Here is a 26960-nt window from a genome sequence, read left to right as displayed (position 1 = left end):
AGTGTGATAGGACATCTGTCTTAGCTGTGGAAAGCAATGTGCAGCCATGACTTAAGAGACGCTCCTTGAACCTCATGTAATCACAACATGACCTTGGTCTCAGAACTCACAGATCTGATAGGCTCATCCAACCATCTACCACTCCCCCTGCCAGGAGTCAGGGCTCCAGAGGGTATCTGCCACATGGAATTCATTTGCAGTTTCAACTAGGCCTGGTCTTCAACCCAAGCAGTGAATATCAAGGGTTAGAAGAGGGTAAATATTTACTCTTCTCTGATTACAGAACATTTTACTCTCACCTCATAAGCCAGATGAAAGGAACCAAGCCTCTTACTTTTATGAGTAGAATTCCCAAACTTTGTGAAAAGTGTTCTTGAAGAAATACCCATTTTAATTTTCCTGCCTAGGATTTGAGAAGAAATCAGAAGAGAATAGCGGAATTGAATGCCACTATAAGAAAATTAGAAGACAGGAACACCCTGCTTGGAGATGAACGAAACGAACTGGTGAGTTCTGCCCAGAATTATTTATTTATCTGGTGATTTTGTTAAGCATTTTGTTTAAGAAAGTATATATATGATGTTGTAGAAGTATAACATAATAAAGACAAGTGCACAGATAATAAAGGTCCAGTTTAATAAATACGCCCAAAGTGATACAACCATATAGCCACCACCCAGATGAGTACCTGGAAGATTACCAGCACCTCCGAGCCTCCCTCTCTTGGGACCTCTGCCAATCACATCCTTCTAGAGTTAATCACTCTACTGAATTCTGTCACTGTAGATGTGTGTCACCATTTTTTAAATGGTGACACAGTTGTTTCCACAGTTGTTAGAACAATTGCATTCCCACCGCCAACATGGGAGACTTGCAGTTTCTCCACAGCTTTGCCAACATGCACAGATCGTTGATCATATTAGTCAGTATGGTGGGTGTGAGTGATATTCTGATTGTAGGATTTTGATTTTTACTTTCCTTGATAATGAGATTGAATGAATTTTCAAAAATCTTTTGGCCTTTTGGGTGTCCTTGTGGGATCTGACCTACAAAAGACATAGGTCTTTCGTAAAATTAAGAGTGACCATATTCTGGTTTGCTAGTTAGTCTAAGGCAAGGTTTCTCAACCCCAGCACTCTAGACATTTTGGGCTAGATACTTTTTGTCATGAGGAGATGTCCTGCATTGTAGAATGTTTAACAGCATCCCTGGCCTCTGCCCACTAGATGCTGGTAACATCCTCCCAGTTGTGACAATCAAAAACATCTCCAGATACTGCCAAAATTGCTTCATGTCTTCATTGAAGAGCATGAGACATAGGTCTTTTGTAAAATTTTCTTTTGTGCTGCCTTTATTTTCTTATCAATATTAGGAATTCTTTGCATCATTTTTGGATATTTGTATTTAAAATCTCCTGCTCTGGGGTCACCTGGGTGGCACAGTTGGTTAAGTGACCGACTCTTTGTCTCGGCTCAGGTCGTGATCTCAGGGTCATGAGATTGAGTCCTTTATCAGGCTCCATGCTCAGCATGGAGTCTGTCTGGGATTTTCTCTCTCCTTCTCCCTCTGCTCTTCCCCCATGCTTTTTCACACATGCTCTCTCTCAAATAAACAAATCTTAAAAAAAATCTTGCTCTGTGCCTTACATTTTACATTCTTCATGGTGGCTCTTGGTACAAAGAAGTTACTTTCAGCATTTTGTTTTTTTCCAAATATATACATTTTAGGTCATAAATATCTCTAAGCATGACTAGCTTCATCCCATACATTCTTTTATGTCATAATGTATTGCTATTTCAAAATCTTTTCTAATATATGATTTCTTCTTTGACCAATGGGTTACTTAGCACCATAAGGCTTAACTTCTAAACATTTGGGGATTTTTGAGTTATCTCTCTGCTATTGATTTCTACCTTAATTCCATTATAGTCAGAGAATATACTTCGTATTCTTTTTTTTTTTTTTAAGTTGAAGTACAATTGACACACAGTGTTACATTAGTCAGGAATACTTTGTATCATTTCATTCTTTAAAATTTATTGAAATTTACTTTATGATGGTAGCATACTGTCAATTTTAGAAACATTCCATGTTCTCATAAAAAGAAGGTATGTTGTGCAGTCATTGCATGTGTTTTGAATCAAGTTCATTAATAGTTTTGTTTAAAATCTCCTGTATCTTTATACTGTTTTGTATAATCTCCCAACAGATTTGTCCATATCTATTCTTAGTTTTATCAAGTTTGCTTTATATATATTTGAAGTTATGTTACTAGGTACATATAAATTAAGATTTGTTAAATGTTTGCATCATGAATTTTTTTATCTTTAGTAATACTTCTTGATTTAAAGTCTTGGTCTGATGTTAGTTACACTATGTCAGATTTTTTCTTTTGGTGGTTTCATGAATATCTATGTTGACTTTCACACTTCCTTTATAATACTTAAGCTATATCTTTTAAAAGGAACAGTTTTTTTTTAGGTACTTTACATCTAAGGTTACTGATGTATGGTATGGTAGAATTACTGATATCTCCTTTTCCTTGTGTTTTTCTGCATCTTCCATAAGTAGCATCTACTAGGTAAATTTAACTGTTTAAAACCCTTGTCATTGACCTTCAGAAAAGAGACAAAGTTTAAAATAGTGAACCTAGTGGAATAACTTATTTGTCCTTGTATGTGCTTCATATTTAATATGATTTCTTCAGACACTGAAACTCAAATCTGAGGATTAAATGAGGTTATGAAAAATTTTGGCCTTTGATATAAAATGAGTTTTCAAATGGCAGTTAAGATACAGTTGGGGGGTACTGTTTTAGAATCCCACAAGCAGCTGTTTCAAATATTTATAGGTAGCTAAGTCTCCTACCCCAGCACTTCCTAAAGCGTTAGATTCTCAAAAATAGGAGTGAGTACTTTATCTTGTCAGATGGTTCTGATAGACTCCACCACTTTCCTTGCTTCAATACCCCTCCCCCAATACATATTCATTCAGAAACATTAGTATAAAGTCACTGAACTAAGCATGGGAACTTTAACATGGAAATCTGTTATGTTTAGAGGGACCATAAAATATGTCATCCAGATGGGAGTTTTGAGAGCAAAAGGGGGGATTATTAACAATTACCCCAAGATAGCATTCATAAAATTAGACCAGTGTTTCTCAGCTGGAAGCAATTTTGGCAGTGTCTGGAGATGTTTTTGATTGTCACAACTGGGAGGATGTTACCAGCATCTAGTGGGCAGAGGCCAGGGATGCTGTTAAACATTCTACATTACAGGACATCTCCTCATGACAAAAAGTATCTAGCCCAAAATGTCTAGAGTGCTGGGGTTGAGAAACCTTGCCTTAGACTAGCAAACCAGAATATGGTCACTCTTAATTATGGGCAGGTAAGAATATAATCATACTTTTCCTAAGCTCGGTGAGAATTAAATGTTCTTCAACACAAATATCAATAGAGTTTTGAGAGTATGTTTTTTTTCTCAATAACATTTTCTTAAAAATAAACATCCTTGGGGCACCTGGCTGGCTTAGTCAGAAGAGCATGAGACTCTTGATCTCAGGGTTGTGAGTTTGAGCCCCACATTGGGTGTAAAGATTACCAAAAAATAAATGTAAAAAAAATGAATAAATAAAAATAAACAGTCTTAGTGTGGTTTCAGGAATCTTAGCAACATCTCTTATGGAAGAACAGGCTTTGCCGATAATCAGGCTTGGGTTTGAGTCCTGGTTGCACTCCCTAGTGACTGGTGATTCATATGAGCTGCTTTATCTCTCTGAGCCAGTGAAGGGTCACTGCAGGCCCAGGGAGAGGTATGAGCAGCATGAGGTTGGGGCTCAGTGTAGCAGGGTACCCGGGCTGGCGGAAATCAAGGGGCAAGCAAGGCGTGCAATTGCTCTTGCTGAGCATTTCCAAAATCAGAACCTTGGCAGCACCTCCTTGAAGGTAATACTTGATACAGAGTTGTGAATACTATGATGATGGCAAACCGTTCGAGGAAACTGAAAACAAAGCAGTCGGGCTATTAAATGAAGGATGGACATGGTCAGTTCCGGGACACACAGTGAGGCCAACCAAGGCGGCCCCAGATGGGTTTCACCCCTGCCCATTCTCTCCCTCTGCTCCCACATCCACTCCAGCACAAGAGACAAATTGTAACTTCTGTCTTCCCAGTTAAAACGGGTGCGGGAAACTGAGAAACAATGTAAACCTCTTCTGGAAAGGAACAAGTGCCTCACCAAGAGGAACGATGAGCTGATGGTGTCTTTGCAGCGCATGGAAGAGAAGCTAAAAGCCGTTACCAAGGAAAATTCAGAAATGGTGTGTATCACAGACTCTGCAAAGCTGCAGCTTCCGTCCTTCCAACTCCACTAACCTGACTTACTACTCTTTCTCAGTTCATTTTTAAAATACAATGCTATTCATGAAAATTGGGGTTTTTTTCCCTGTGGAAGCAAGGAACCTTAAAGGAAGAAAGCAAGAGAAAATTGATGGCTCTGAATTTTAAGGGGTTTCTAAATTTGCAGAACGGTAGGACTGCTTCCAGGAATCTGCACACTTTCCAAAATCTCCCCAGTAGAGAAGCAAACTCAGTCACAGAAACTTCCTTCCAAGAATTTCACTAACATGCTCTTCATAGAACTGTACAATGGGTACCTCTTATCTTCTGAGACATTGCATAATAGTTGAGAAATAGATGCCACCACTTGTATTATGTATGGACAGTGATAAGCTCATGCACTCCTTAACAGACTTACAACACAGCTGTCAAGATCTTCAGACATCCCCAGTGATTTTGACTCGTAGAAGATAAAATAAACTCGAGGGTTTTGGTTGGTGCATCTATGAAGCTGAGCAATTTTCAAATTTAGTTGGAGCCTCATAAAGTTTCTGTGTGAACTGCTAAAGTTTAGGATTTTTAAAATCTCTACCTATACTTTCTTCTTTTCCAATCCAGAGAGAAAAAATAACATCCCATCCACCCTTAAAGAAATTAAAATCTCTGAATGACCTCGATCAAGCTAATGAAGAACAAGAGACAGAGTTTTTAAAACTTCAAGTCATTGAGCAGCAGAACATTATTGATGAGCTCACAAGGGTAGGTCTTGATCATTCTATAAACTCTAAGCTGTTCCCAAGGGCAAGTCACTGAGAAATCAACATGCACTGGAAGCACTTAATAATTTCAGATTAGGGGCGCCTGGGTGGCTCAGTTGGTTAAGCGACTGCCTTCGGCTCAGGTCATGGTCCCAGGGTCCTGGGATCGAGTCCCGCATCGGGCTCCCTGCTCGGCAGGGAGTCTGCTTCTCCCTCTCCCGCTCCTCCCTCTTGTGCTCTCTCTCTCTCTCTGACTCTCTCTCTCAAATAAATAAATAAAATCTTTAAAAAAATAATAATAATTTCAGATTAGCCCCAAAAGCCCGAGTTTATATATTCAATATATAAGTAAGTTGAAGAGACTCTATTCCAAAAATACTTCATATTATTAAACTGTTTTATACACTTTCAATTAGAATCCTCTTAACTAATTTGATAACACAAATAGTGGCTGCAAAACACCCTAAAAGAACTTCCAAATGCATCATTATGTGGGTAGGTATATAGTCTGGGTGTACCTTATAATTGCCTTCCAGTATCAAGATGCTGAGGCTCAGAGATTAAATATTTGGCCAACAATAACAAGACCATATGCCTCTTATTTCCCAACATTTGATTCAGTATCTAGCACATAGTGCAGTTTAATAAATATTTGTTGAATGAACAGTGACATCGTAATTACATGACAGAGTGGAAATTTCAGTCCCGATCTTCTGACCATGACCTCAGTGCCTTAGAGCAGTTATTACTTCCATTTGCATCTGGTCAAGGCTTGTTTTACCAACAGCAGTGGCCTAAGACCTTCACATGCCTTTGGGTTTCCTCTTTGCCTCACTGTCTTTATTCCATGATTGTTATCTCTGGTTGCTCTCACTTGAGGAGCAAGCCAAGGGCTGGGGAGTTGAGGAACTAGCAATGGGAGGGGTGGGGGGGGGTTAGGCAAGTGTCTCCAAGGAAGGGTGAGCAAGATGATTTAGTGCTATTGAGGGGAGAAAAGATGATAACGTCTGGTTATAACTATTTGTGGTTTATCCTTTTAAAATTGTCTACGTTGAGTATATGTTATAATGCATATACTGTATTAGGAGGGTAATCTAAGTATACATTTTCAAAGTTTCAGATATATTGAGGTTATATGATCAAAATATTTTTACAAGTTGAGAAATCCTAAAGGTTAACATCACTGGCATAAACCAGACAACGTATTAAACATGGCCTTCTGGTGCAGTGTGCCTCTTACTTCACATCCACAACCTTAATTACTAGTAAATCCCAGATTCACTCGGCCAAGACTTTTCTTGACTTTGAGTATCTGAACTTAAGATAAAAGTTTCTTATAAGAATTTGACATGTTGAGACATATCATCCAGACTTTCAGGGAAACTAAGTGCCACTTATTTAATCTACCTTTGAATTTGTACAGTAAATATGTGGAGTACTTAGTTAATGAACACCAAATTCCCAGGATATCTCCATCCACAAAAAAAAAGAATCAAGAAATTGATTCCCCTCCCCCCGAAAAAAGCCCAATAGATGATTCCAACCCAGTAGACACTCTGTTCCCATCTTCAGAGGCTGCAGGTGAGAACAAGGGTCTAAGAATAGTCAGAAGACAGCTTGCTATGACTTTCAAGTGATTAAATGAAAAGAATAAGGTTTATGCAAAGTCGTATTTTTTCAATACTTAAATATAAAGTAATTTTGGGTTTGAGAAAACTGAAAAATTGTGCTTTGGGAAAATATGAGTATTTTCAGAGCTACTTGATCTTCAAGTATAATAAAGGATTCTGATGAGGAAGACGGTGTACTTCCTGATTGGGAGGCTCTCAGATCCACATAGATTATCAGGAAAAGTTGTAGTGTATTTTTACTTTAAAAATATGAAATGGCACCTGGGTGGCTCAATTGGTTAAGCGTCCAACTCTTGGTTTCCACTCAGTTCATGATCTCAGCGTCATGAGATCAAGCCCCGCACACCCAGTGTGAAGTCTGTTTGAGAAAGTCCAACTCTTGGTTTCCGCTCAGTTCATGCTCTCAGCATCATGAGATCAAGCCCCACACACCCAGTGTGAAGTCTGAGATTCATTCCACTCCGTCTTCCTCCCCTTCTGCTCCTCCCCCTGCTCATGCTCTCTCTCTCTTTCAAATAAATAAATAAAATCTTTAAAAAGATCTGTAAGTAGCAAACCTAAAAATTACCAAAATTACAAAACACAATCTTATTTTAAATAGAAATACGTAATGCCTCGGGTGAAAACCAACTCTGTCATTGAGAAAAAAAAAAAAACACAACACAAAACCTAGAGGAAAACATGTACCAACTCAACATCTGAAAAGTTCTTCGTCTGTTTTCCAGGACCGAGAAAAGCTCATCCGTAGGAGAAAACACAGAAGAAGTTCCAAGCCAATTAAGGTAACGGGAAAACTAGGTTATCAGGCTTTTGCCACAAACCCTGTGAGAGAAATGAGGCTGCCAAGGAATCTGCCTGCAAAGATGTGATAAATCAGATGTTCCTAAACTGCAGCAAACCATGGGCTTTATTTGCTAGAAGAAAATCTCTTCTCTTGGTAGTTCTTAGAAGTCCAAAAATGATTGCGTTATGGATTTTAACCTTTAAGGTTTGCTTTAATATGACTTTATCTGCGTGAATAGGCACTAGGTTTGGGGTGGAAAGCATTATCTGACAAGCTGGAGAGTCAAACTCTAAGAACATGCAAGAGATACACATGATTTAATGCCTTCCAGTGAATAATATTAGTGTCTCATACCCACCCTATAATTATTCGTGTATTTTTATTATTCTCCTGGACAGTATTATTGGTAGTAGTTTGATTTTATTATTCCATTATATACTTGGATACGATTACTGATAATGATTATTAATAATGGTACTCTCAGTCCACCCATATCAGTATAGCCTCTTATAATCCATGAAGTTTTGTTAATTTGTCTATTTGTTTGATTTTGTTTTTATCAAGTACATTATTTGATTTGGATATTGGATTGGAGGATAAGACTTACAATTTGATAATCCCAGATAGGTGCCTGGACTTTAAGTCTGTCTTGATTATATTTTAAATACTGGAAAGATAAGTCACATAAACTCGTCATGGTATATAAAATGTAATATATTAAGAGGCTCCAATGTTTCTATGAGGAGAGCCAAATGTTAGTGAATATTCCTCAGCAACATCAGAAGTGAAACAAAGTGGGACGCACTTTTATTGGAATTATTGTGTTCATGCCCGAAGTTTTTATTTCCTCCAAGAAGCACTAAAGGACCCCTGTCTTCTGTGTCCATTTGCACATATGCCAGTTGATGGTACCTTGGTAATATGTTGACTTTCCCCACTCCTAGTTGTGTCAGTAAATATGTACTTTCCCACCCCTAGAGGCCTGTTTTGGACCCATTTATTGGCTATGATGAGGACTCCATGGATTCAGAGACATCATCCATGGCCTCATTTAGAACAGACCGAACACCAGCTACTCCTGATGATGACTTGGACGAAGTAAGCTTTTCCACTTCTCTAGTCTTTTGTGATACTGTCACCAAACTTTTGCTTTAAAGTGGAGAGAAAGCGTTGTACTTCTTACATCCTTTCTGAACTGCCCAAAATGATCACATAATAGTGATCCATTTTGACTTTGTTACCTCTTGGAAAATAGCTTCGCCGGTGTCATGTAACCCTTTTAACAACTTGTCTAAAATCCTGTTCTGTAACTTGAAGACTTTTTTCAAACTAAAAGTCACTCTCCCCAATTCTTCATCTAGGGAAGGTGGGAACCAAGAAACAAGCTTAGAAGAACAAGCTTCTAGATACAGTTGAGGACAGGGTTTAGCAAAGTGTGCTCTCTAGACTACCATTGTCAGAATCATCTAGGGGGGTTCAATCACAGTGAAAATTCCTGGACTCTACTACACAACTCCTGAGTCAGGATCCTGTGGGTAGAACCCCCAAATCTGCATTTTTCACAAAGCTCCCTGGTGATTATATCATGCTCTGAAGTTTGAGACCTAAAGCTGTAAAACTATATTTTTATAGTTTATCTCTGGAAGAAATTGTTGCATATGAATGTGTTGAAAAGAATTGAGAATAAAACTATCATTTCCTCCCATTTGAATCCAAAAGCTAGCTGTAAGTTCTCATCTGGACCCAAAATTGACTGTAATCTAAGCCAAAAGAGCAATCATCAGAAATGTATAAATAAGCAAATGCCTCTTATTAATAAACATTAAGTATTTCTGCAATGTCGATCTTGAAGTACTACAGTATTTGTGTCTATGTACATACTTTAAAATTAAGAATAAAATCACGGGGTGCCTGGGTGGCTCAGTTGGTTAAGTGTCTGCCTCTTGATTTCGGCTCAGGTCATGATCTCAGGGTCGTGAGATCAAGCCCCATCTCGGGCTCTGCAGTGCATGGAGCCTGCTTGGGATTCTCTCTCTCCCTCTCCCTCTACCCCTCTCCCCACAAAAAGAATAAAATCACTCCCAATCCAGTATCAAACATATATTTACTTCTCTTTATAAAGTGGACAAATGTTAGTATTTCACGTTGAACACAGGATCCGAACATAACCTAATTATTTTTTGGCCTTTTTTGTAACCTCAAGAGTTTAGCAGCTGAAGAATCTGAGCTACGATTTCGACAATTAACAAAAGAATATCAGGCCCTCCAAAGAGCATATGCCCTCCTGCAGGAGCAGACTGGAGGTATCATCGATGCTGAAAGGGAAGCCAAGGTCGGTACACGTCTGGGGAGAGTGCTCTGAATTGGCCTGCAGCAGTCACAACATAAAAGTACCATGGACATAAAAATATCAGTAGGATAGCTTCCCCTGTATCCTTCTCTCCACTGTGGCTTTTGAACTGTTTTATCTTTTATGTCAACAAACCTTGGATCTAGAGACATTAGAACCAACTTAGATCGATGCTTTTGTTCCTTTAAAGACAGTAGTTCTTATTCTGGCTATTTGAAAACTTTTATTTTTCAAAGCTAGACAATATTGAATCTTGATAATCCATTTTTTTAGCTTCTTGCTTGGAAAAAATACTTTTGTGGTTAGCCACTTTCTTTTCTTAGTTAATAAGTGCACAACATTACATTGACAGCTTCCAAAGAATTTTCACTGACAATATCTCATTTAATTTTTATGACAGCACCCTAAGGCAGGTATTTTATAAAAGAGTTCAAGGCTCTGAGAGGTTAATTGAATTGCCCAAGATCACATAGCTAATTCATGGAAAACTTGGATTCCACCTAAAATCTTACTGGGTCACATGTTCTTTCCATTACATCACAATTGCCTGTCATAAGCTCATTAAAAAAAAAAAAAAGCTACACACATACAATACTAATACTTAAAATTTAGTGAGTCCTTACTGTGTTGCAGACATCATTGTAAGCGCTTTACATACATCATCTCATGCAATCCTAAAACAACCCTATGAGTTAGATGCTATTCTTAGCTATGTCCTTTTTATAGGAGAGGAGATAATAGCTTTGTAGGAGTTAAATGTAGATTGGCTAGGTTGAAACCAGGATATACAGCTCAGTTAGATGAAAGCTAGGATATGAACCTAGTGTTTCTGAGTTCACAGTCCTAACCACCATGCCATAACTGCTTCATAGATTTATAATTTACATGGGGCAAGAAGGAGTGTGCCCACCCAGTGATTTTATCCTACTTCCAGTTTAGAGGGTCTGTAGTATGCTGAACAGTGTTGTAAGAACTACTTTTAGTTGTTTAGTGGGACAGGATAGATATTATAGTTGTGTATTTTTAAATTGTAACATACATACATGCACATGTTTATACATAAATGAATAAACATTAAAAAAAAACCCACTGTGATTTGGAATAGATAGGCAGGCAGTCATTGGAAAGGGATGTATGTGTGTCCCTTCGTGTTTATGCCTTTAATACGTCATAGTTGTGGTTTTCATGATTAGCATGTACTAAGCATTCTCATGAAACATAGGATTGGTTAATTAAGATAATGGCATACATCTTGTTTTTTGAAGAGGTGATGATGTAGAAACCAGTTCTTTCTCTCATTTCACCCTCACCTCTAAATAAAGGTTTAGCGTTATCTCTAGCTATGAAAGTCAAAAAACCTTAACCATTCTCAGCAAAATAGTCTGAAACAAATCAAGATGTTAGAAAAAGGGCAATAGAGTAAATTGAGAGAAAGTAGCAATGCAAAAATAGGGGCGCCTGGGTGGTTCAGTTGGTTAAGCATCCAACTCTCATTTCGGCTCAGATCATGATCTCAGAGTCATGAGATCAAGCCCGGCATCGGGCTCTGCGCTCAGCACTGAGTCTGCTTGAGATTCTCTCTCTTCCTCTGCCCTCACCCACTCTCGCTTGCATGCTCACTATCTCTTTAATAAATAAGTAAAATATTTAAAAAAAAAAGAAATGCAAAAATAGATAATATAGATGAATGAGTATCATGAAAACAAAAGATGTAATCATTTTGATACAAGAAAAAAATAGATTGTACTCAATGCTCATTTAAAGTTAAAATAATTCTCAGTGAAATTAAGCTTGGGTTTTTTTTTAATCTAATAAAGGTAAATATAATCTTCAACAGTCCAAAGACATATTCTTCTCCCAATGAAGAATAAGAAAAGGAGGAGCACCTGGCTGGCTCAGTCAGAGCATGCAATTCTTGATCTCAGGGATGTGAGTTTGAGCCCCACGTTGGGTGTAGAGATTACTTTTAAAAAAGGAAGAACTGGGAGGGGGGGTGCCTGGGTGGCTCAGTCAGTTAAGCATCCAACTCTTTTTTTTTTTTTTAATTTTATTCTTATGTTAATCCCCATACATTACATCATTAGTTTTAGATGAAGTGTTCCATGATTCATTGTGCACAACACCCAGTGCTCCATGCAGAATGTGCCCTCCTCAACACCCACCACCAGGCTAACTCATCCTCCCACCCCCCTCCCCTCTAGAACCCTCAGTTTGTTTTTCAGAGTCTATCGTCTCTCATGGTTCATCTACCCCTCCGATTTCCCCTGCTTCATCCTTCCCCTCCCACTACCTTCTTCTTCTTCTTTTTTTTTTCTTAACATATATTGCATTATTTGTTTCAGAGGTACAGATCTGAGATTCAACAGTCTTGCACAATTCACAGCGCTTACCAGAGCACACACCCTCCCCAGTGTCCATCACCCAGTCACCCCATCCCTCCCACCCCACCCCCCACTCCAACAACACTCAGTTTGTTTCCTGCGATTAAGAATTCCTCATATCAGTGAGGTCATATGATACATGTCTTTCTCTGTTTGACTTATTTCGCTCAACATAATACCCTCCAGTTCCATCCATGTCGTTGCAAATGGCAAGATCTCATTCCTTTTGATGGCTGCATAATATTCCATTGTATATATATACCACCTCTTCTTTATCCATTCATCTGTCAATGGACATCTTGGCTCTTTCCACAGTTTGGCTATTGCGGACATTGCTGCTATAAACATCGGGGTGCACGTACCCCTTCGGATCCCTACTTTTGTATCTTTGGGGTAAATACCCAGTAGTGCAATTGCTGGATCATATGGTAGCTCTATTTTCAACTTTTTGAGGAACCTCCATACAGTTTTCCAGAGTGTTAAGCATCCAACTCTTGATTTCGGCTCAGGTCATGTTGTCAGGGTTGTAAAATTGAGCCCTGCATTGGGCTTCTCAGTAGGGAGTCTGTTTGAGGTTCTCTCTCTCCCTCTCCCTTTGCCCCTCCCCACCCTCTCTCCCTCTAAAAAAAGAAAAAGGAAGGAAGGAAGGAAAGAAGAAAAAGAAAGGATACCTGCCATTGCTGACTTTATTCCACATTACACTAAAGAACCTATCGAGATCTTAAGATAAGTAAAAAATATGTGTATGGGCAAAAAGCAAAAAACCCACTAATTTTTCACAGAAAATAAGGTCCTATGTAGGGAGAATACAAGAGAATCTGAAAAGAAATGAAGTAAGGTTGCTCCATAGAAGATCAGTGTCCAAAAATGCTGATACACACACTCACCCCCCGACACACATACACATCATTCATACATACATACATACATACATACATACATACATACATACATCTGGATCTAGATTTAGATTTAGGGCAAAGTTGGCTCTGAAAGAATGGCAAGTTTTGGGAGAGGCAAAATGGGAGAAGGATTTCCAGAAGAGGAATTTATTCAAATAAGAGAGAAGTGGGGAGGGTTACAAGGCATATTTAGGAAATAAGGAGATCACCAGCAGATCAGGGGTGAACTTTGTTGATGAGTAGTGCGGAAAAGATTGCAAATATAATGGGAGTTCTCACATCTCACCTAAAGACTTTGAATTTTAACCTAATGGTAAAGGGAACCACGGAAAGTTTTAGGCAAGAATTTCAATCCTAAAAAGAGTTTTAAAAGGTCCTTTGATCATAGAAAAAAAAATTTTTTTTTCTCCCTTGTTGAGTTCTGATCAAGGAACATAAGGGAAGGAAAAATACTGAGTTACCATTTTACTTACTGAGTTCTGGAATTTTGATTTCACTAGGCTCAAGAACAGCTCCAAGCAGAGGTGCTAAGGTATAAAGCCAAAATTGAAGATCTGGAAGCGACCCTGGCTCAGAAAGGGCAGGTAGGCATCGGGTTGCTGGCTCTTCTGCAGATGCACACAATCCCGTCCGACTGTCCTACAGCCCCTGTGCATGGGCCGCACCCGGGACACAGCTTGGCTCTCCACAGTGACCTTTCTCAAACTCTGTCAGAATGTTCAACTCGATGTTTCTGTCCCTGGTGTTTTTCTGGCCAGAGCGTGAACCCCCTGCTACAACACGAATGAGGTTGGGCAAGAGAGAATGGCAGATGAAGAGGAGCCCTGTACAAATAGCCTAGAGTGGTCACAAGCTGCTGAGACAAAGACCCGCCCCTCGAGCTGCATTCTTTGCCTCTATGCTACATTTATGGTTCTGCATTTTAATGTTTTCCATCCATATGTATCTAGCCTGTGTGCATTCTGACCCTTTTCACTTTTTGCCTGTGTGGTCACTTCTGAGTCCCCGGAAGGCTGGTCCTGGATTATTCAGACTGAAAAAGTTAGAGCTTAGTGAGTGTCAATGAGAAGGGGGTGAAATTTTCCTGGCAACTTTGGCCCCGATGTCTTTTGAAGAAGGAGCGGATGACAAGGGGTGGGTGTCATTTACCAGCCACCGGCCGGCCAACAAACTGGGTGAGAGGAGACAGCTCTGGCCAAGTGGTTTGTCGACACAGGCTCTCCCGTGCCACTCCGAAATGCTGACTGCGCAATATTCTTTGTCAAACAGGACTCACACTGGGTAGAAGATAAACAACTTTTCATTAAGAGAAACCAGGAGCTTTTAGAAAAGGTATGTTGGGCGCCAACACCCTAGTGGGGCAGAGGAGAAAATGATGAGAGATCCAGGAGCAGCAGGGGGTCCCCTCAGGAGTGGCACAGGGGCTCAGGGAAGGGGAGGCTTTTCCGGCGCTGCGCTCTCCCCTGCTGCGTGCTCAACTGCATCCCTGTCACCGCCATCACCATCAGTTAGTGGCCCGTGTGCATGGCTCTGTGCTGGTGTTGTGCTGACTCGAGAGGTTGTGATCCCTGACGCCTACTGATTTGTTTACCGTATATATATATATACTGTCTGTGTGCTGTACATATATATATATATATATACACACACCCACACGTGCACACATCCTATGTGGTTGGCCATCTACTAAAAGCACACTACGAATAGGACTTGTTATTTTGTGCAGGGCAGTGACAGACTATGACTCCAAGACCACGCTGCAACCTAGCATAGACTGTTCTCACTTTTAATCGTTTTGCTGATCTTGGCTATTTATATACAGATATATATATATATATATGTATACTCTTTTTTTAAGGGGAGAACATTTTAAAAGATGCATCCACGGCACAAAACAGCACGTTCCGGAGGTTGCTCAACAAATCAAGAATGCAAAAGCATGGTGTAGGCTCAATAGATACAATTAATTTGGTTATCTGAACATAGGCTTTTGATTGAGACAATGAAATACACACAGAGATCATTTTAAGTTTAAGGTGGTTTTGTCTTTAGTGTTTACCTTCCATAAATCTAGTGAAAAGATTACAAAATAAATCATGCTTGGGGAAAAAACAGACTTTGAAAGCCCATTTGAATAAGGGAAATAATTCTGTAGGTTCATCCAGTTGTTATGTAGAAATTATTTTAGGATTATTTCTACCAATATTCAGTAGCCTTGGCAAGTCAAAAATTAACCACAACACTTTTGGAAGCACGAGAAGGGAAAGAAGATGCTTTATCCTCCCTCCCCTCTGGTCTAGCAAAGTCCTTAGCCTACCTCGCTTTCTGAATGACAAGAGACAGTGCATATGTATAGAGGGCAGGTGGGTTTTCCAGGATTGAGACCTGGTACTCTCAGAGAGGCGGGGGGTCCCTATAAAGAAACTTCATCACACATTGGTCCTGGTCTGTGAATTGCAACCTGTGAGCCACTGACCTAATTGCCGGTGTTAACTGCCCAAACCAGAAATCTCCCCAAATATCCCATCTTGGATCCATATTCAAGATTCTAGGTAGAATCTCTTTGGGATCTAAGTCAATTTCTTAAAACTTTTGAAAGTTCACGTGACCACAAATATCTGAATGTAAATCTAAATCTATGTGTAAAAAAATTTGACTGCATTGATTAATGTCACTAATATTTCACTATTTCCCCATCTTTATTTTCCTATAATTTTTCTATATCCTGAGGCTATGAGAAAAAGAGGTTTTTAGTAGTCTTAGAGATGCCCAGTATTAAGTGTTACTACATTTCTTTACACCTAAAAACTAATTCCCATTACATCTTCTATCTGCTTTCTTTCAGTCTTGATTTCTTTGGAATAAATGGGGAATTAAGGGGCTCAAGCTTCTATGATTAAAAGAAAACCACAGTGACAATAAAGCTAAACATCCTACTTCAAGTGGGTATACTTGGGAAAGTAAGAGTCATCCTATGATAAAAAGCCCCTGGGTTTTTGTTTCTAAATTCAAGATTTTAAATAGTTCCTGTGTGTGAGGCCCACCCACACAGCTAAAATCCCAAGGCAGCCCCAAACCTATTATAGATCATGAAAATGTTTTGATCCCTTGTAGACATGGGCCTGTCTTATAGGGTGAGGCATGTTTTACACAACTAACTTAATTCCACGCTTTATCAGGTTATAGGAGAAATCTTACAGGAAAATACAGGGAAAAGGTGTCACTTCTAAATGGGTAGACAAAGGAAGCCTCTTTTGGTAGGGAATGTTAGAGTTCTGTGTTCAAGGAAGAGTAGCAGTTCCTCATATAGAAAAGGAAATGGAGGGAACCCCTTTTAGGCAGAAAGATGAACAAAGACACAGCTCCTGGCAGTCAGTCCACAGGGTAGATGGGGCATTCTAGATTCTTGTGTGCGTGTGATCACATGTGAGTGTGTGCGTGTGCAGAGATGACCGTGAGAATATTTAAGGCCAGAAAGCTAGGTGCTGACCAGAGTATGAAGGTTTTTGAATTCCATATTGACGAGTTTGGCTTTATTCTGTGGGTAACTGGAACGCAGTAAAGTTTTGTATATGATCACAGCTATCTATATAAAATTTTTCTGACCATTTGTAACTCCAGAAACGAGAGGTGTCGGTCTCCACTATGTACACCATTGAAGGCAGTGCCAGGACACCATCCCTGACCCACAGTACTCTCAGATTCACTAACTCAGAGGCTCCCCAGATGTTATCTCAATGAATGCAGGTGTCTTATAGCATTTTCCTCTATGACACAAAAAAGTCAACCAAAGGATAACTAGAAAGAAAGCCCAAGACTTATTTTATTCACATCTACTTGGGATTTTTTTTTTCACGGCCTGGATGATTTATTCACCAACTAAATGAGTGCTCTCCATGCTTGCTTTGCTAAATTGTAGACGGTTTTTGCAATGTTCACCTAACTTGAGGATTTACTTTATTAGATAGAAAAACAGGAGGCAGAAAATCACCGGTTACAACAAGAACTACAGGATGCCCGAGACCAGAATGAGCTGCTGGAGTTTCGAAACCTAGAGCTAGAAGTAAGGAAATGATGATAATAATGATAATAAAAATAATTGTAACAATTAACATGCACTGAACACATCCTATGTGTGAGGTGCTAAATTAAGCATTTCAGATGCCTACTCTCATTCACCCTCACAACCATAATCAAGATTTTAGAGATGAGGCAACTGAGCTTGAATAACTTGCCCAAAACCTGGGACCATAAGTGATAAAGCACTGATGCAAGTCAGAATTGTCTGCTCAGAAAAAAAAGAATTGTCTGCTCAGCTACTGTACTTTTCGACACCGTTGCCTTTAAGAACAAGAATGAATAATTTTTAAATAATTTACGTAATAGATTTCAAACTTCATCAATATTTCATAGCTTTAAAATAATCATTTCCATCCTTCATTGAATTCTGACTCATAAAAATGTTACCTCAAGAATTATATTTCAAATTGTGCTATATACAAAAATATGTTGTTATACACTTGAATTCATGAGTAAACTTTTTTAATCTATAGTGCACTTACGCAAAAGGCTAAGAAGCAAGGTAACTTGTTTTAGGAAATACCTTGGTTAACCTGACCAAATTTCAGTCTTTTTTTTTTTTTTAAGTAAAACATATCAGTCAAATCAGATCTTAATTGTATCACACAGAATCTGGCCGGGGGGGGCACCTGGCTGGCTCGGTCAGTAGAGCATGTGACTCTTGATCTCAGGGTCATGAGTCCAAACCCCATGTTGGGTGTAGAGATTACTTAAAAAAAATAATTTAAAAAAAACAGGGGTGCCTGATGGCTCAGTCAGTTAAGAGTCCTACTCTTGATTTCGGCTCAGGTCATGATCTCAGGTTTGACATCGAGCCCCATGTTGGGCTTCACACTGGGGGTGGAGCCTGCTTAAGATTCTCTGTCTCTCTGACCCTCCCTACTCCCTTTCCCTCTCTAAGAAAAATAAAAATGAAAAAGCCTGACTTCTTTGGGACGCCTGGGTGGCTCAGTCAGAAGAGTGTGCAACTCTTGATCATGAGTTCTAGCCCCACATTGGGGGTAGAAATTACTCAAATAAATATTTTTTTAAAAAAGAATCTGGCTTAGAATCTGACTGAATGTATATGGATACGAAAGATAAGAAAATTTCCCATTTGATAACTCTGTTACTTTGCCAGGGGTTTCTTTTTGAGGTTTTTTCAAATTAGATCTGGATAGAGTTAGCAGTTGGTGTTCCTCAGTGAGGAAGAGCGAAGTCCTCTTTAGTAGCTCACATATCTTCATCGTAAAACTTGAGTGGATTGAATATGCAAAAGGCCGTTAGCAGCCATAAGACTTCATGATCAAAAGACCATTCTCTGTGACACCTGAAAGCTCTAAATATTCATATAGTTTAAATGGGAACTTCACTTCCAACATTTCTCTGACCAAAAAATTTGCAAGACTGAATAACACCATCTGTAAATTCTCCTACCATACCTCTTAGTTGATCAGTCAGTTCTTTTCCATTAAATTGAAGCAGGAACATCTTGTGTTTCTTTTTTTTTGGCCACATGACATTGATAAACTACTGCAATAGCATAAAGAGAGAGCACAGACAACTGGTTTAGTGTTTAATCAGTTGTTGCTTTTTTTTTTTTTTAATTCCCATATATTCTTCACTGTATTTCAAGGAAAGAGAGAGACGATCCCCTCCATTTAATCTACAAATTCACCCATTCTCTGATGGTGTGAGTGCTCTACAGATCTACTGTATGAAAGAAGGTGTCAAGGTAGGCAGATACTCAATTTTTTGTGTTTGTAAAAAGTAGAGAAACTGGGAATTGGAAAAGGGGAGGTTATTGATCACTTTTGTTTTTCAGTCACTGGATGTTATTTTGATACCAACTATGTAGCAACTGAAAAGAGTCGCATCTAGGTGCCAGGCTGGCTCAGTTAGTAGGGCATGCCACTCTTGATCTCAGGGTCGTGAGTTTGAGCCCCATGTTGGGCGTTGGAGCCTCCTTAACATAATTTTTTTAAAAAAATTAAAAAAAAAGATGTGTGACAGATGTATGAATGGTAACAGCAGAGAACACAGGAAATCATGATTATTTAGAACAGAGTAGGGTAAAGAAGATACAGATTCAAAATATTAAGATAATTACCCTTAATTATCTAGGGGAAATATTAAATAATAAAATATCAGTACTTTGAGAAGCACATTTCAAGTATAGCAGATAAAAAAATATTTGTCGAGTCCCTTTGTTATGCTGACTTAAGTGCTGTGGGATTCATAATCTTGGAATTTTGGCAGTGGAAGAGACCTTAAAATCATCTAGCCCACCATCTCTTTTGATTACGTTTAATTTAGGGAAGATTTCTCTTTTGGAAGGACTTATGATTTCTAACATGTTGTTCATTTAGATAAAATGTAATTCTGTCTTTAGGGATATTGGGATCCATTTTAAACATTAAGGTTGAATGGAGGTGGCCCCATCTCCTGGAAAATATATTGTCCTTCAACGTAATGCAATCACATGGTGGGTCTCTATCCCGCAGGGAAAGCTGGGAAGCCTCCTGCTGTTCCTGGTCTCTCCTTGACCTTGTGCATGGCCCTCCCTGCTCCCACTCTGAGCTGCCAGATAATACCTGCTTTCGTTGCCTTCTCTCTACCTGTGAAACTGAGCTAGACCTCCCCCTTCCCGGTGGTAGGGGTCTGGTTGTGAGTAAGAGGAGAGAGGTGTACTAATGAAGTAAAAAGTGGGAGGAAAATTAGGTAGTAAAATTGCGCTTCCTTGTTTTCCATCCTAAACCTCTTTCAGGGTGTTTAAACTTCTGTCCTTCCTGGGCTGCCCCAAAATTTGTAAACCAGAGCAGTTTGTTGGGTTTTTTCTTTATTCAGCTCTAATTAAATGAAAAGGACTTCTACTTTGTCTTTTCCTTAGATACTTTTCTTAGATAAATCACAAACAACCTACTCTGGTGGATGAAATTTATATGCAGGGGAACTTTTTCAAATGGAGTTCAGCTGCTTCAAACTGACTCAAGAAATATAGTTAAAATGAGCTATTTTCCATAGCATGAAATTAATGCTAAAAAATGGAAGGTACTCTAGTTTTCTATGTGGCAATCAAAATCTCAGCCAGGTCAGAATTCCATTAATTAGAATGAAATTAGTTGATTATATTTATTACTTGTTACTTTTCTTTATACCTACAATTTTTCATAATTCAAAAAAATTGTCAATTAATAAGAAAAAACTTTAATGAAAGAATTCCAAGTCCTTACTATATCCTAGACTCTTTCACATACCATCCCTTTATCCTTAAGATCAGCCTAGGAAGGAGGTATTTTGCAACCGGTGAAATTGAGAATGAACTGTTAAGTAGTCTGCCCAGGTTCACGCAACTTGGAAGAAGCAGGGTGAAAACATAAAACCACGTGTGCCTGATTGAAAACAACCCAAGGAAGTATGGGTCTTAAAATGTCTTCTCAAAGTTACGGGTCAAGCAGTGATAGAATAGTAAGCCGCCTTTGTGTCTTTGATTTGAATGTGTCTCCTTGATGTTGCAGGATGTGAACATCCCTGATCTCATAAAGCAGCTTGATATCCTGGGTGATAATGGGGTAAGTAATGAATTGATTAAGGGCAGTAAATATATGAATTTGCCCAAAGAGGGGCAAGAAATACTTGCCAGGGCATCATGTGTAAAATAATAGCAAGTGAGAAGCCACGTTCACTTAAGGATGTAGCTCCTTGAAGAGAATCAATCATTTATCAAACAAGTTGGTTGAGGGGTTGTAAGGATCTCTAGAAGGCAGAAACGGGAACTGGTGAAGTGCTTTTCATGGGCTGGTTTCACGTTTGAATGCCGACCACATCTGCAGTGATTAAAGCTAATTACCTTCTCTCTGTTGCCTGGTGCCATCTAGCATGAAATTAATCAGTCATGCAGTTGCAACTGCTGCTAAATAGTAGGGTTGGTGGCAGCCCCATAAAAATGGACCAGGAAACTATAATCTCTTTTTTTTCTAAAAACACCTTCCAGGCAGGGTCAAGGCATATTAATTCAGTGGGAGGAACATTCATTGAGATACTATGGGAATGATGCATATAAGTTGGAGGAGTCACCAATTTTTTGCCTTGAAAAATCATCAGAGGAGAGAAGAGAATCAATTAAATCACATCAAACCACTATGAAAAGATTACTTGTTATTTCATTTTGGTTTCTGCTTTTCTCATAACCTGACCATTAGCTAAGTATGCTCACAGTGAAACACAAAAGCAAGTCAGTATTAGAGATATTAAAAAAAAAATCACATTTAATGTCCTTTTACATGTTTCGAATGAACTTTTTGTTCAGAATCGTAGAATAGAACATCTGAACTAAGTAGAATAGAACATCTGTTACGTTACATACATGCACCTGCAGTAATATCTATGGCAGGCTGTTAGGCAGATAGTGCAAATATCGTAACTGTCTTCAGCTTATTTTCTTTCTCTCTCTCTCTCTCCCTCCCTCTCTTTTGGCAGAACTTAAGAAATGAAGAACAAGTGGCCATAATTCAGGCCAGCACTGTGCTGTCCCTGGCAGAAAAGGTAATATATCAAACTAACATTCAAACCATCTCAATGTCTGACTTCACACCTAAAGACCCGGGTAGGGTTGAAGGACATTCTCTTTGCACATGACTTTGTGTTACTGAATACCTAATAAGTATCTTTTTTTTTTCAGGGTAATATAACCCCTATAGAATGAGAACACACAAAAGAAAAGTCTACACACTGATCTGGGGTGGGTGGATAATTCTTGCTTTGTAGTCTGTTAAAAAATGGAACACTTTCTGGATTACATTATCCAAACAATCCCTCCCAAGCTGGGACAGCTGTAAAGAAGGGTTTCGTTGAGAGGTGGTAAAATGGCGCCTGGCTCTTTTTATGCGCTCTTCCCTGGCTGCATACACACCAGTTGTCCGGAACTGATTGTGTAATTCAGTGGTGGCTCACTGCAGTCACATTCAGAAAGCCCAACCTGGGGACTGGCAGAAGAGCAACACTGAGTGTGTTCTAGCCCCCTTGTGTCGAAACCTGGTAAATGGTAGGGAGAGAGACAAAGGAAAGAGCCAAGTGGAGAAGCTTGATGACTGGCTATGTTCAGGGTGTCGCGAGAATCAGCACTTACTTGAGAGGCTCGTGTACATGGTTGGATAAAATGACAACTGTATAAATTCCTTGAAATGCTTTCTTAATTCCTAAATGCATAAAGAGTTTGTTATAAATTAAATGAAACCATAAACAAGCAAGTGATCTGCTTTCTCCAGTCTGAAGTAAGGGAATCCTCCAGGTCAAATGATTTATTGAGTTACTCGAACAATACCATGACATAAAGGGAAAACAATGTAGGGAGAGGCAAGGACTGCTATAAAATAAAAAGTTACTTAAGAAATAGTAAAATGATCCTTTTTTGGATCGGATTCAAGGACACCAAGTGTGGAAGAAAGGACACTTTGCTGACGGCTGGGGAGATTTTAATATGGATCAGGAATTATATAACAAAAGGAGTTCATGTTCATTTTGCAAGGTATAAAAATGGTCTTTGAATTAAGGATTTTTTTTTAAAGGCCTTTTCTGTTAGGGATATATACTGAGGTATTTACATGTGAAATGATATCTGGGATTTGCTTTGTAAAAAACGTACTTAGAGGGCGCCTGGGTGGCTCAGTCGTTAAGCGTCTGCCTTCGGCTCAGCTCATGATCCCAGGGTCCTGGGATCGAGCCCTGCATCGGGCTCCTGCTCGGCAGGAAGCCTGCTTCTCCCTCTCCCACTCCCCCTGCTTGTGTTCCCTCTTTCGCTGTGTCTTTCTCTGTCAAATAAATAAAATCTTTAAAAAATAAATAAATAAAAACAAAAATTAAAAAAAATAAAATAAAAAACTTAATTTATGCTTTAATTACAGATGTATCACTCTCCCTCTCCACAACAAATTAATAGCACCACATTATCTCTAACATAACGTCCAGAATCCAGAACTTGCCATGAGGGCCCCGAGGATCTGGCCCTTACCTGCTTCTCCAGGATCCCACTTGTTTCTTTGGTCCATAGCAAAGGTCCAGCCATACACAAATGCTTCTGGGGCCCTGATCTTCTGTCTCTGTCTCTCTCTCCATCTCTATCACTGTTACCATCCCTTGGTCCTTTGCACTGTTCTCTTTGCTTAGAAGATAATCCCTTTTTCCTTTTCTACCTTGGTCTGGCTAAATCTGAACCATTAGACATGCCCCTGTGTGGGGAAGCCTTCTTATTCACCCAAGGCCAGTTAGGTGGTTTTTTTCTCTGTGTTTCCACAGTGACTTCTGCATCTGCTACTATGGCTTTTAACAACTATAACAGGGCTGCTCATTTTTTGCTGTTGTTATACGCCCCCAACCACCTACCGCTAGACTTTAAGCTCCATGAGGGCAAATATGGTATCTGTTTACTCCACTTTGTTTGCCTAGCTTTTCACAATAGCCCAGCACATCTAACAGGTGGTCAACAACTGTTTACTGAAGGAACAAGTGATCGTGAATGTCCACAGGACAGTGTTCCAGTGACATCCAGTTGGATGAAGAAAACACAGTCTGTATTCCCAGGTCTGCTACAGTCATTTGGCAGCAAAAGCCAGAGTGTCTCATTCAGTTGGACTCATAAAGGGCTACAATTCTTTATTGCAAGAAAAGTCACCTTAGTTTAGGAATACCAAGAAAACTTGCCTTTCTGTAAAAGGCAAGGATTCAGGACATGAAGGAAAGGATAGGGAAATGGAAAAGAAAATAGGAATAGGAAAAAAGAAAAGGAAAAATAGGTCTGTGTGCCTTGCATTTGCTTAGATTGTTGGAAGAAAATCTTCCATTCCCTGCCCTGTGTGGCGTGTGGTGCAGCTTGAACTTGACCATAATTAACACTTGCATAGTGCTTCTTTTGCACTTGGCACTGTTCTAATTGCCAAAGTCTTGGTATGACTGTTCTATGTGAGGAATTTCATATATGAGGAATCTGAAGCACAGAGAAGGTAGGTAACTGCCCCAGTCACACAGCTAGAAAATGATGGAATCCGGATTGATTCATACTCAAGCAGTCTATTTGCAGAGTCCATGATCTTCTTAACCACTGCACCCAAATTCCCCTTAAGCATCCTATTGAAAGCAAGAGGTGCCCTATGTGGAGCCCATAGGACCTGCTCTTTTAGAGCTTTGGTGAATTAATTCATGCCTCCATTTACCTCCAGTTGAACATGTACAGAGTGATGACAGTGTGCTTAGCGCTGAAGATCTAAGTGAAAGAACCAGATGCATAAGACACAGGCCTGTCCTCAAAGTGCTCATAGTCTGGGCAATTACCTTTTGTGCAGATCTTTACAATTCACAAGTTTTAAAGTCCCCTCCTACCTTTGGGATTCACAAATGAACATTTCTATCTCCCAGGAACTCTAAATGTCAACCTTGAAGCTTCTGATACTGCAACTTTGAATAGCATTCTGCTGTCTAGGAATATAAACTATAACCAGAGATTGAACCTAGACAAATTTCCAACAAGTAAATCCTCTAGTGACTTTGTATTAAAAATAGCAAGAGCAGGGGCACCTGGGTGGCTCAATTGGTTGAGCGTCGCTTGATTTCGGCTCAGGTCATGATCTCAGGGTCATGGGATCAAGCCCCGCATCATGCTCCACATTCAGGAGGGAGTTGACTTGAAATTCTCTCTCCCCCTCTCCTTCTGTCCCTCCCCCTGCCTGTGTGCGCGCACGTGCTCTCTCTGTCTTAAAAATATATAAGAGCTGTGACCTTAAGTGAGAACATGAGAATATGTTATGGGCCAGGTACTGCACAAATCTCCTTGTTGTTGACAACTGTCCTATATTCATCCACTCTTTGCATTCTACACATGAAGAAACTGAGATGTGGGCTTCAGTAACTTGTCCTGCATCACAGGTTATAAGGGCTTCGAGTCAACACACAAATCTATGTCTGGAGCCCATGACTGAACTGCTTCAACTTACTGTACTCTTAAAAACACTGTTTAGAAGAGAATTTGCTTCTCAATGATAAATGGGCAGCAAGTGAAAGGAAGCATTTTAATAAAGCATGATGGTATACAATTGCATTATGAGGCTATTTACCCATGACTTTTGACGGAAATCTGCTTCAAGGGGAAACCACGGGTGTGTACAAGAACTGAGGGAGTAGCCCCTCCAGTCTCCCCGGGGAATTTCTTCTTTCTTCTTTCCCCTAAGAGGCTGTTGGGCATGGTGTCGCCTTGTGAATGTCAAGGCCTTTGCGTATAGAAAAAATGCTCAGTGCATCACATAATTTATCACAAACTAAAAAAGAAATGTCTAGTAGTGAGACTAGACATTTCTCTAGTTTGAACTATGCATTTGCTGAATGAATGAATGAATGAATGAGTGAATGAAAAACGGTATTTCCTGAACTAAGAGAGAAAATGCACCAAGTTTTCAAACTTCTAACAGTGTAGAAGTACAAAATAAATGTTAACTTCTAACAGTGTAGAAGTACAAAAATAAATGTTAACCAAAAACTAGAATTTATTGGGTACCCTGTACATGCAATCCACTGTGAATAGTGCCTAACATTAATTGCATCCTTTAATCTTCAAATTATTAACCCTATTTCATAGAAAAGAGGTCGAGGCTTAGATGAGATAAGCAAGCCATGAAAAGCTAGAATTGGGATTAGACCCAAGGTAATGTGCCTTTAGAACCCCCACGATTATTATGCCCAGCTGCCTCCCTAAGGGATAAGCTTACGTTTAACTTGGGATAGACCCATTATAATAATTTGTTCTATTAAACCAAATATGTGGTAAGCTCATGCCATATTATTCAAAATCTAATTTTACTCAGGGTGCTGATCAATGTTAACCTCAGTGCCATGTAACAGGATGATATATTCTAAGTGTTAGGAAAGGTAGGTTTTTTTAATGTGGTTAAAATGTCTCCACTCAACAAAAATGGTTCTTCAACACTTAGCTGTGGGCAGTTTCAAACACTGAGAAACTGCCATTTCTCCGGTCTCACCTGGCCTTCTTTCTTCCATCATGTTTCCCCCAACCATGGAGAACTGGATGTCTCTTCTGCTTGGAATCTTCCCGTCATTTTTGCTTAATCATCTCGGACTCGAATTCATCAGACTCAGTTGCAGTTGTCACTTCCAGGAAAGCCTCCTCTGGTGTTGTATAATGAGGGCAAAAAAACATGTGGGTCTTACCATCAAAACTCTAGTATCTAGTGCAGGGCCTGACACGTGGTAGGCGTCAAGGAATGCATTTGCTGAATGAATGAATGAGTGAATGAAAATCAGTATTTCCTGAACTAAGAGAGAAAATGCACCAAGTTTTCACTTCAGTCCTCATCTGCTTCCTAAGATATGAGAGGAAGAGACAAAACAACTCAGTAGACTGCACGGTGTACACCATCTCAAGCGATCATGTAGACTGTTTTGTCTTGTTTACTCCTTAGTGGATCCAGCAAATTGAAGGAGCTGAGGCTGCCCTACACCAGAAAATGATGGAACTGGAAAGTGACATGGTGAGTACAAAGACGAGGTATCATAAAAATGAAGAAAACTTGACAAGGCAAATGGAAAACAACCATTTTCTACCAGTTTTATCTGGCACTGATGGAAGTGTGCAGCTTCCCATTATTTTGTGTACAGACTATGGAACAAAATTCCTGGAAGTATCCCACAAGTTCAAGTTATATTCTTCAAAAATATGTTGTATTTTTTATAATATTTCTAAAACTAAT

At 39.4% G+C, this 26960-nt stretch overlaps 1 protein-coding gene across 1 annotated transcript in view; it reads left to right on the top strand.

Annotated features, from left to right (window-relative positions):
• JAKMIP2 (janus kinase and microtubule interacting protein 2) overlaps positions 1–26960 on the top strand; it is a 161550-nt gene that overhangs the window by 111851 nt on the left and 22739 nt on the right. The window contains exons 5-17 of the mRNA XM_054511997.2: positions 408–506; positions 4178–4324; positions 4962–5102; positions 7458–7514; positions 8495–8614; positions 9720–9848; positions 13650–13733; positions 14419–14481; positions 17114–17212; positions 18845–18943; positions 20727–20780; positions 21688–21753; positions 26673–26741. Coding sequence (XP_054367972.1) covers positions 408–506; positions 4178–4324; positions 4962–5102; positions 7458–7514; positions 8495–8614; positions 9720–9848; positions 13650–13733; positions 14419–14481; positions 17114–17212; positions 18845–18943; positions 20727–20780; positions 21688–21753; positions 26673–26741 — 1227 coding nt within the window. The remainder of the gene's footprint in view (positions 1–407; positions 507–4177; positions 4325–4961; positions 5103–7457; positions 7515–8494; positions 8615–9719; positions 9849–13649; positions 13734–14418; positions 14482–17113; positions 17213–18844; positions 18944–20726; positions 20781–21687; positions 21754–26672; positions 26742–26960) is intronic.

The sequence above is a fragment of the Mirounga angustirostris genome, unplaced genomic scaffold (assembly GCF_029215605.1).
Source record: "Mirounga angustirostris isolate CCGP_5_RB_7025 unplaced genomic scaffold, mMirAng1.0.hap1 SCAF_7, whole genome shotgun sequence".
Taxonomy (NCBI): Eukaryota; Metazoa; Chordata; class Mammalia; order Carnivora; family Phocidae; genus Mirounga; species Mirounga angustirostris.
The sequence above is the reverse complement of the archived record's forward strand: the minus strand, read 5'-3'. Positions and strand labels throughout refer to the sequence as shown.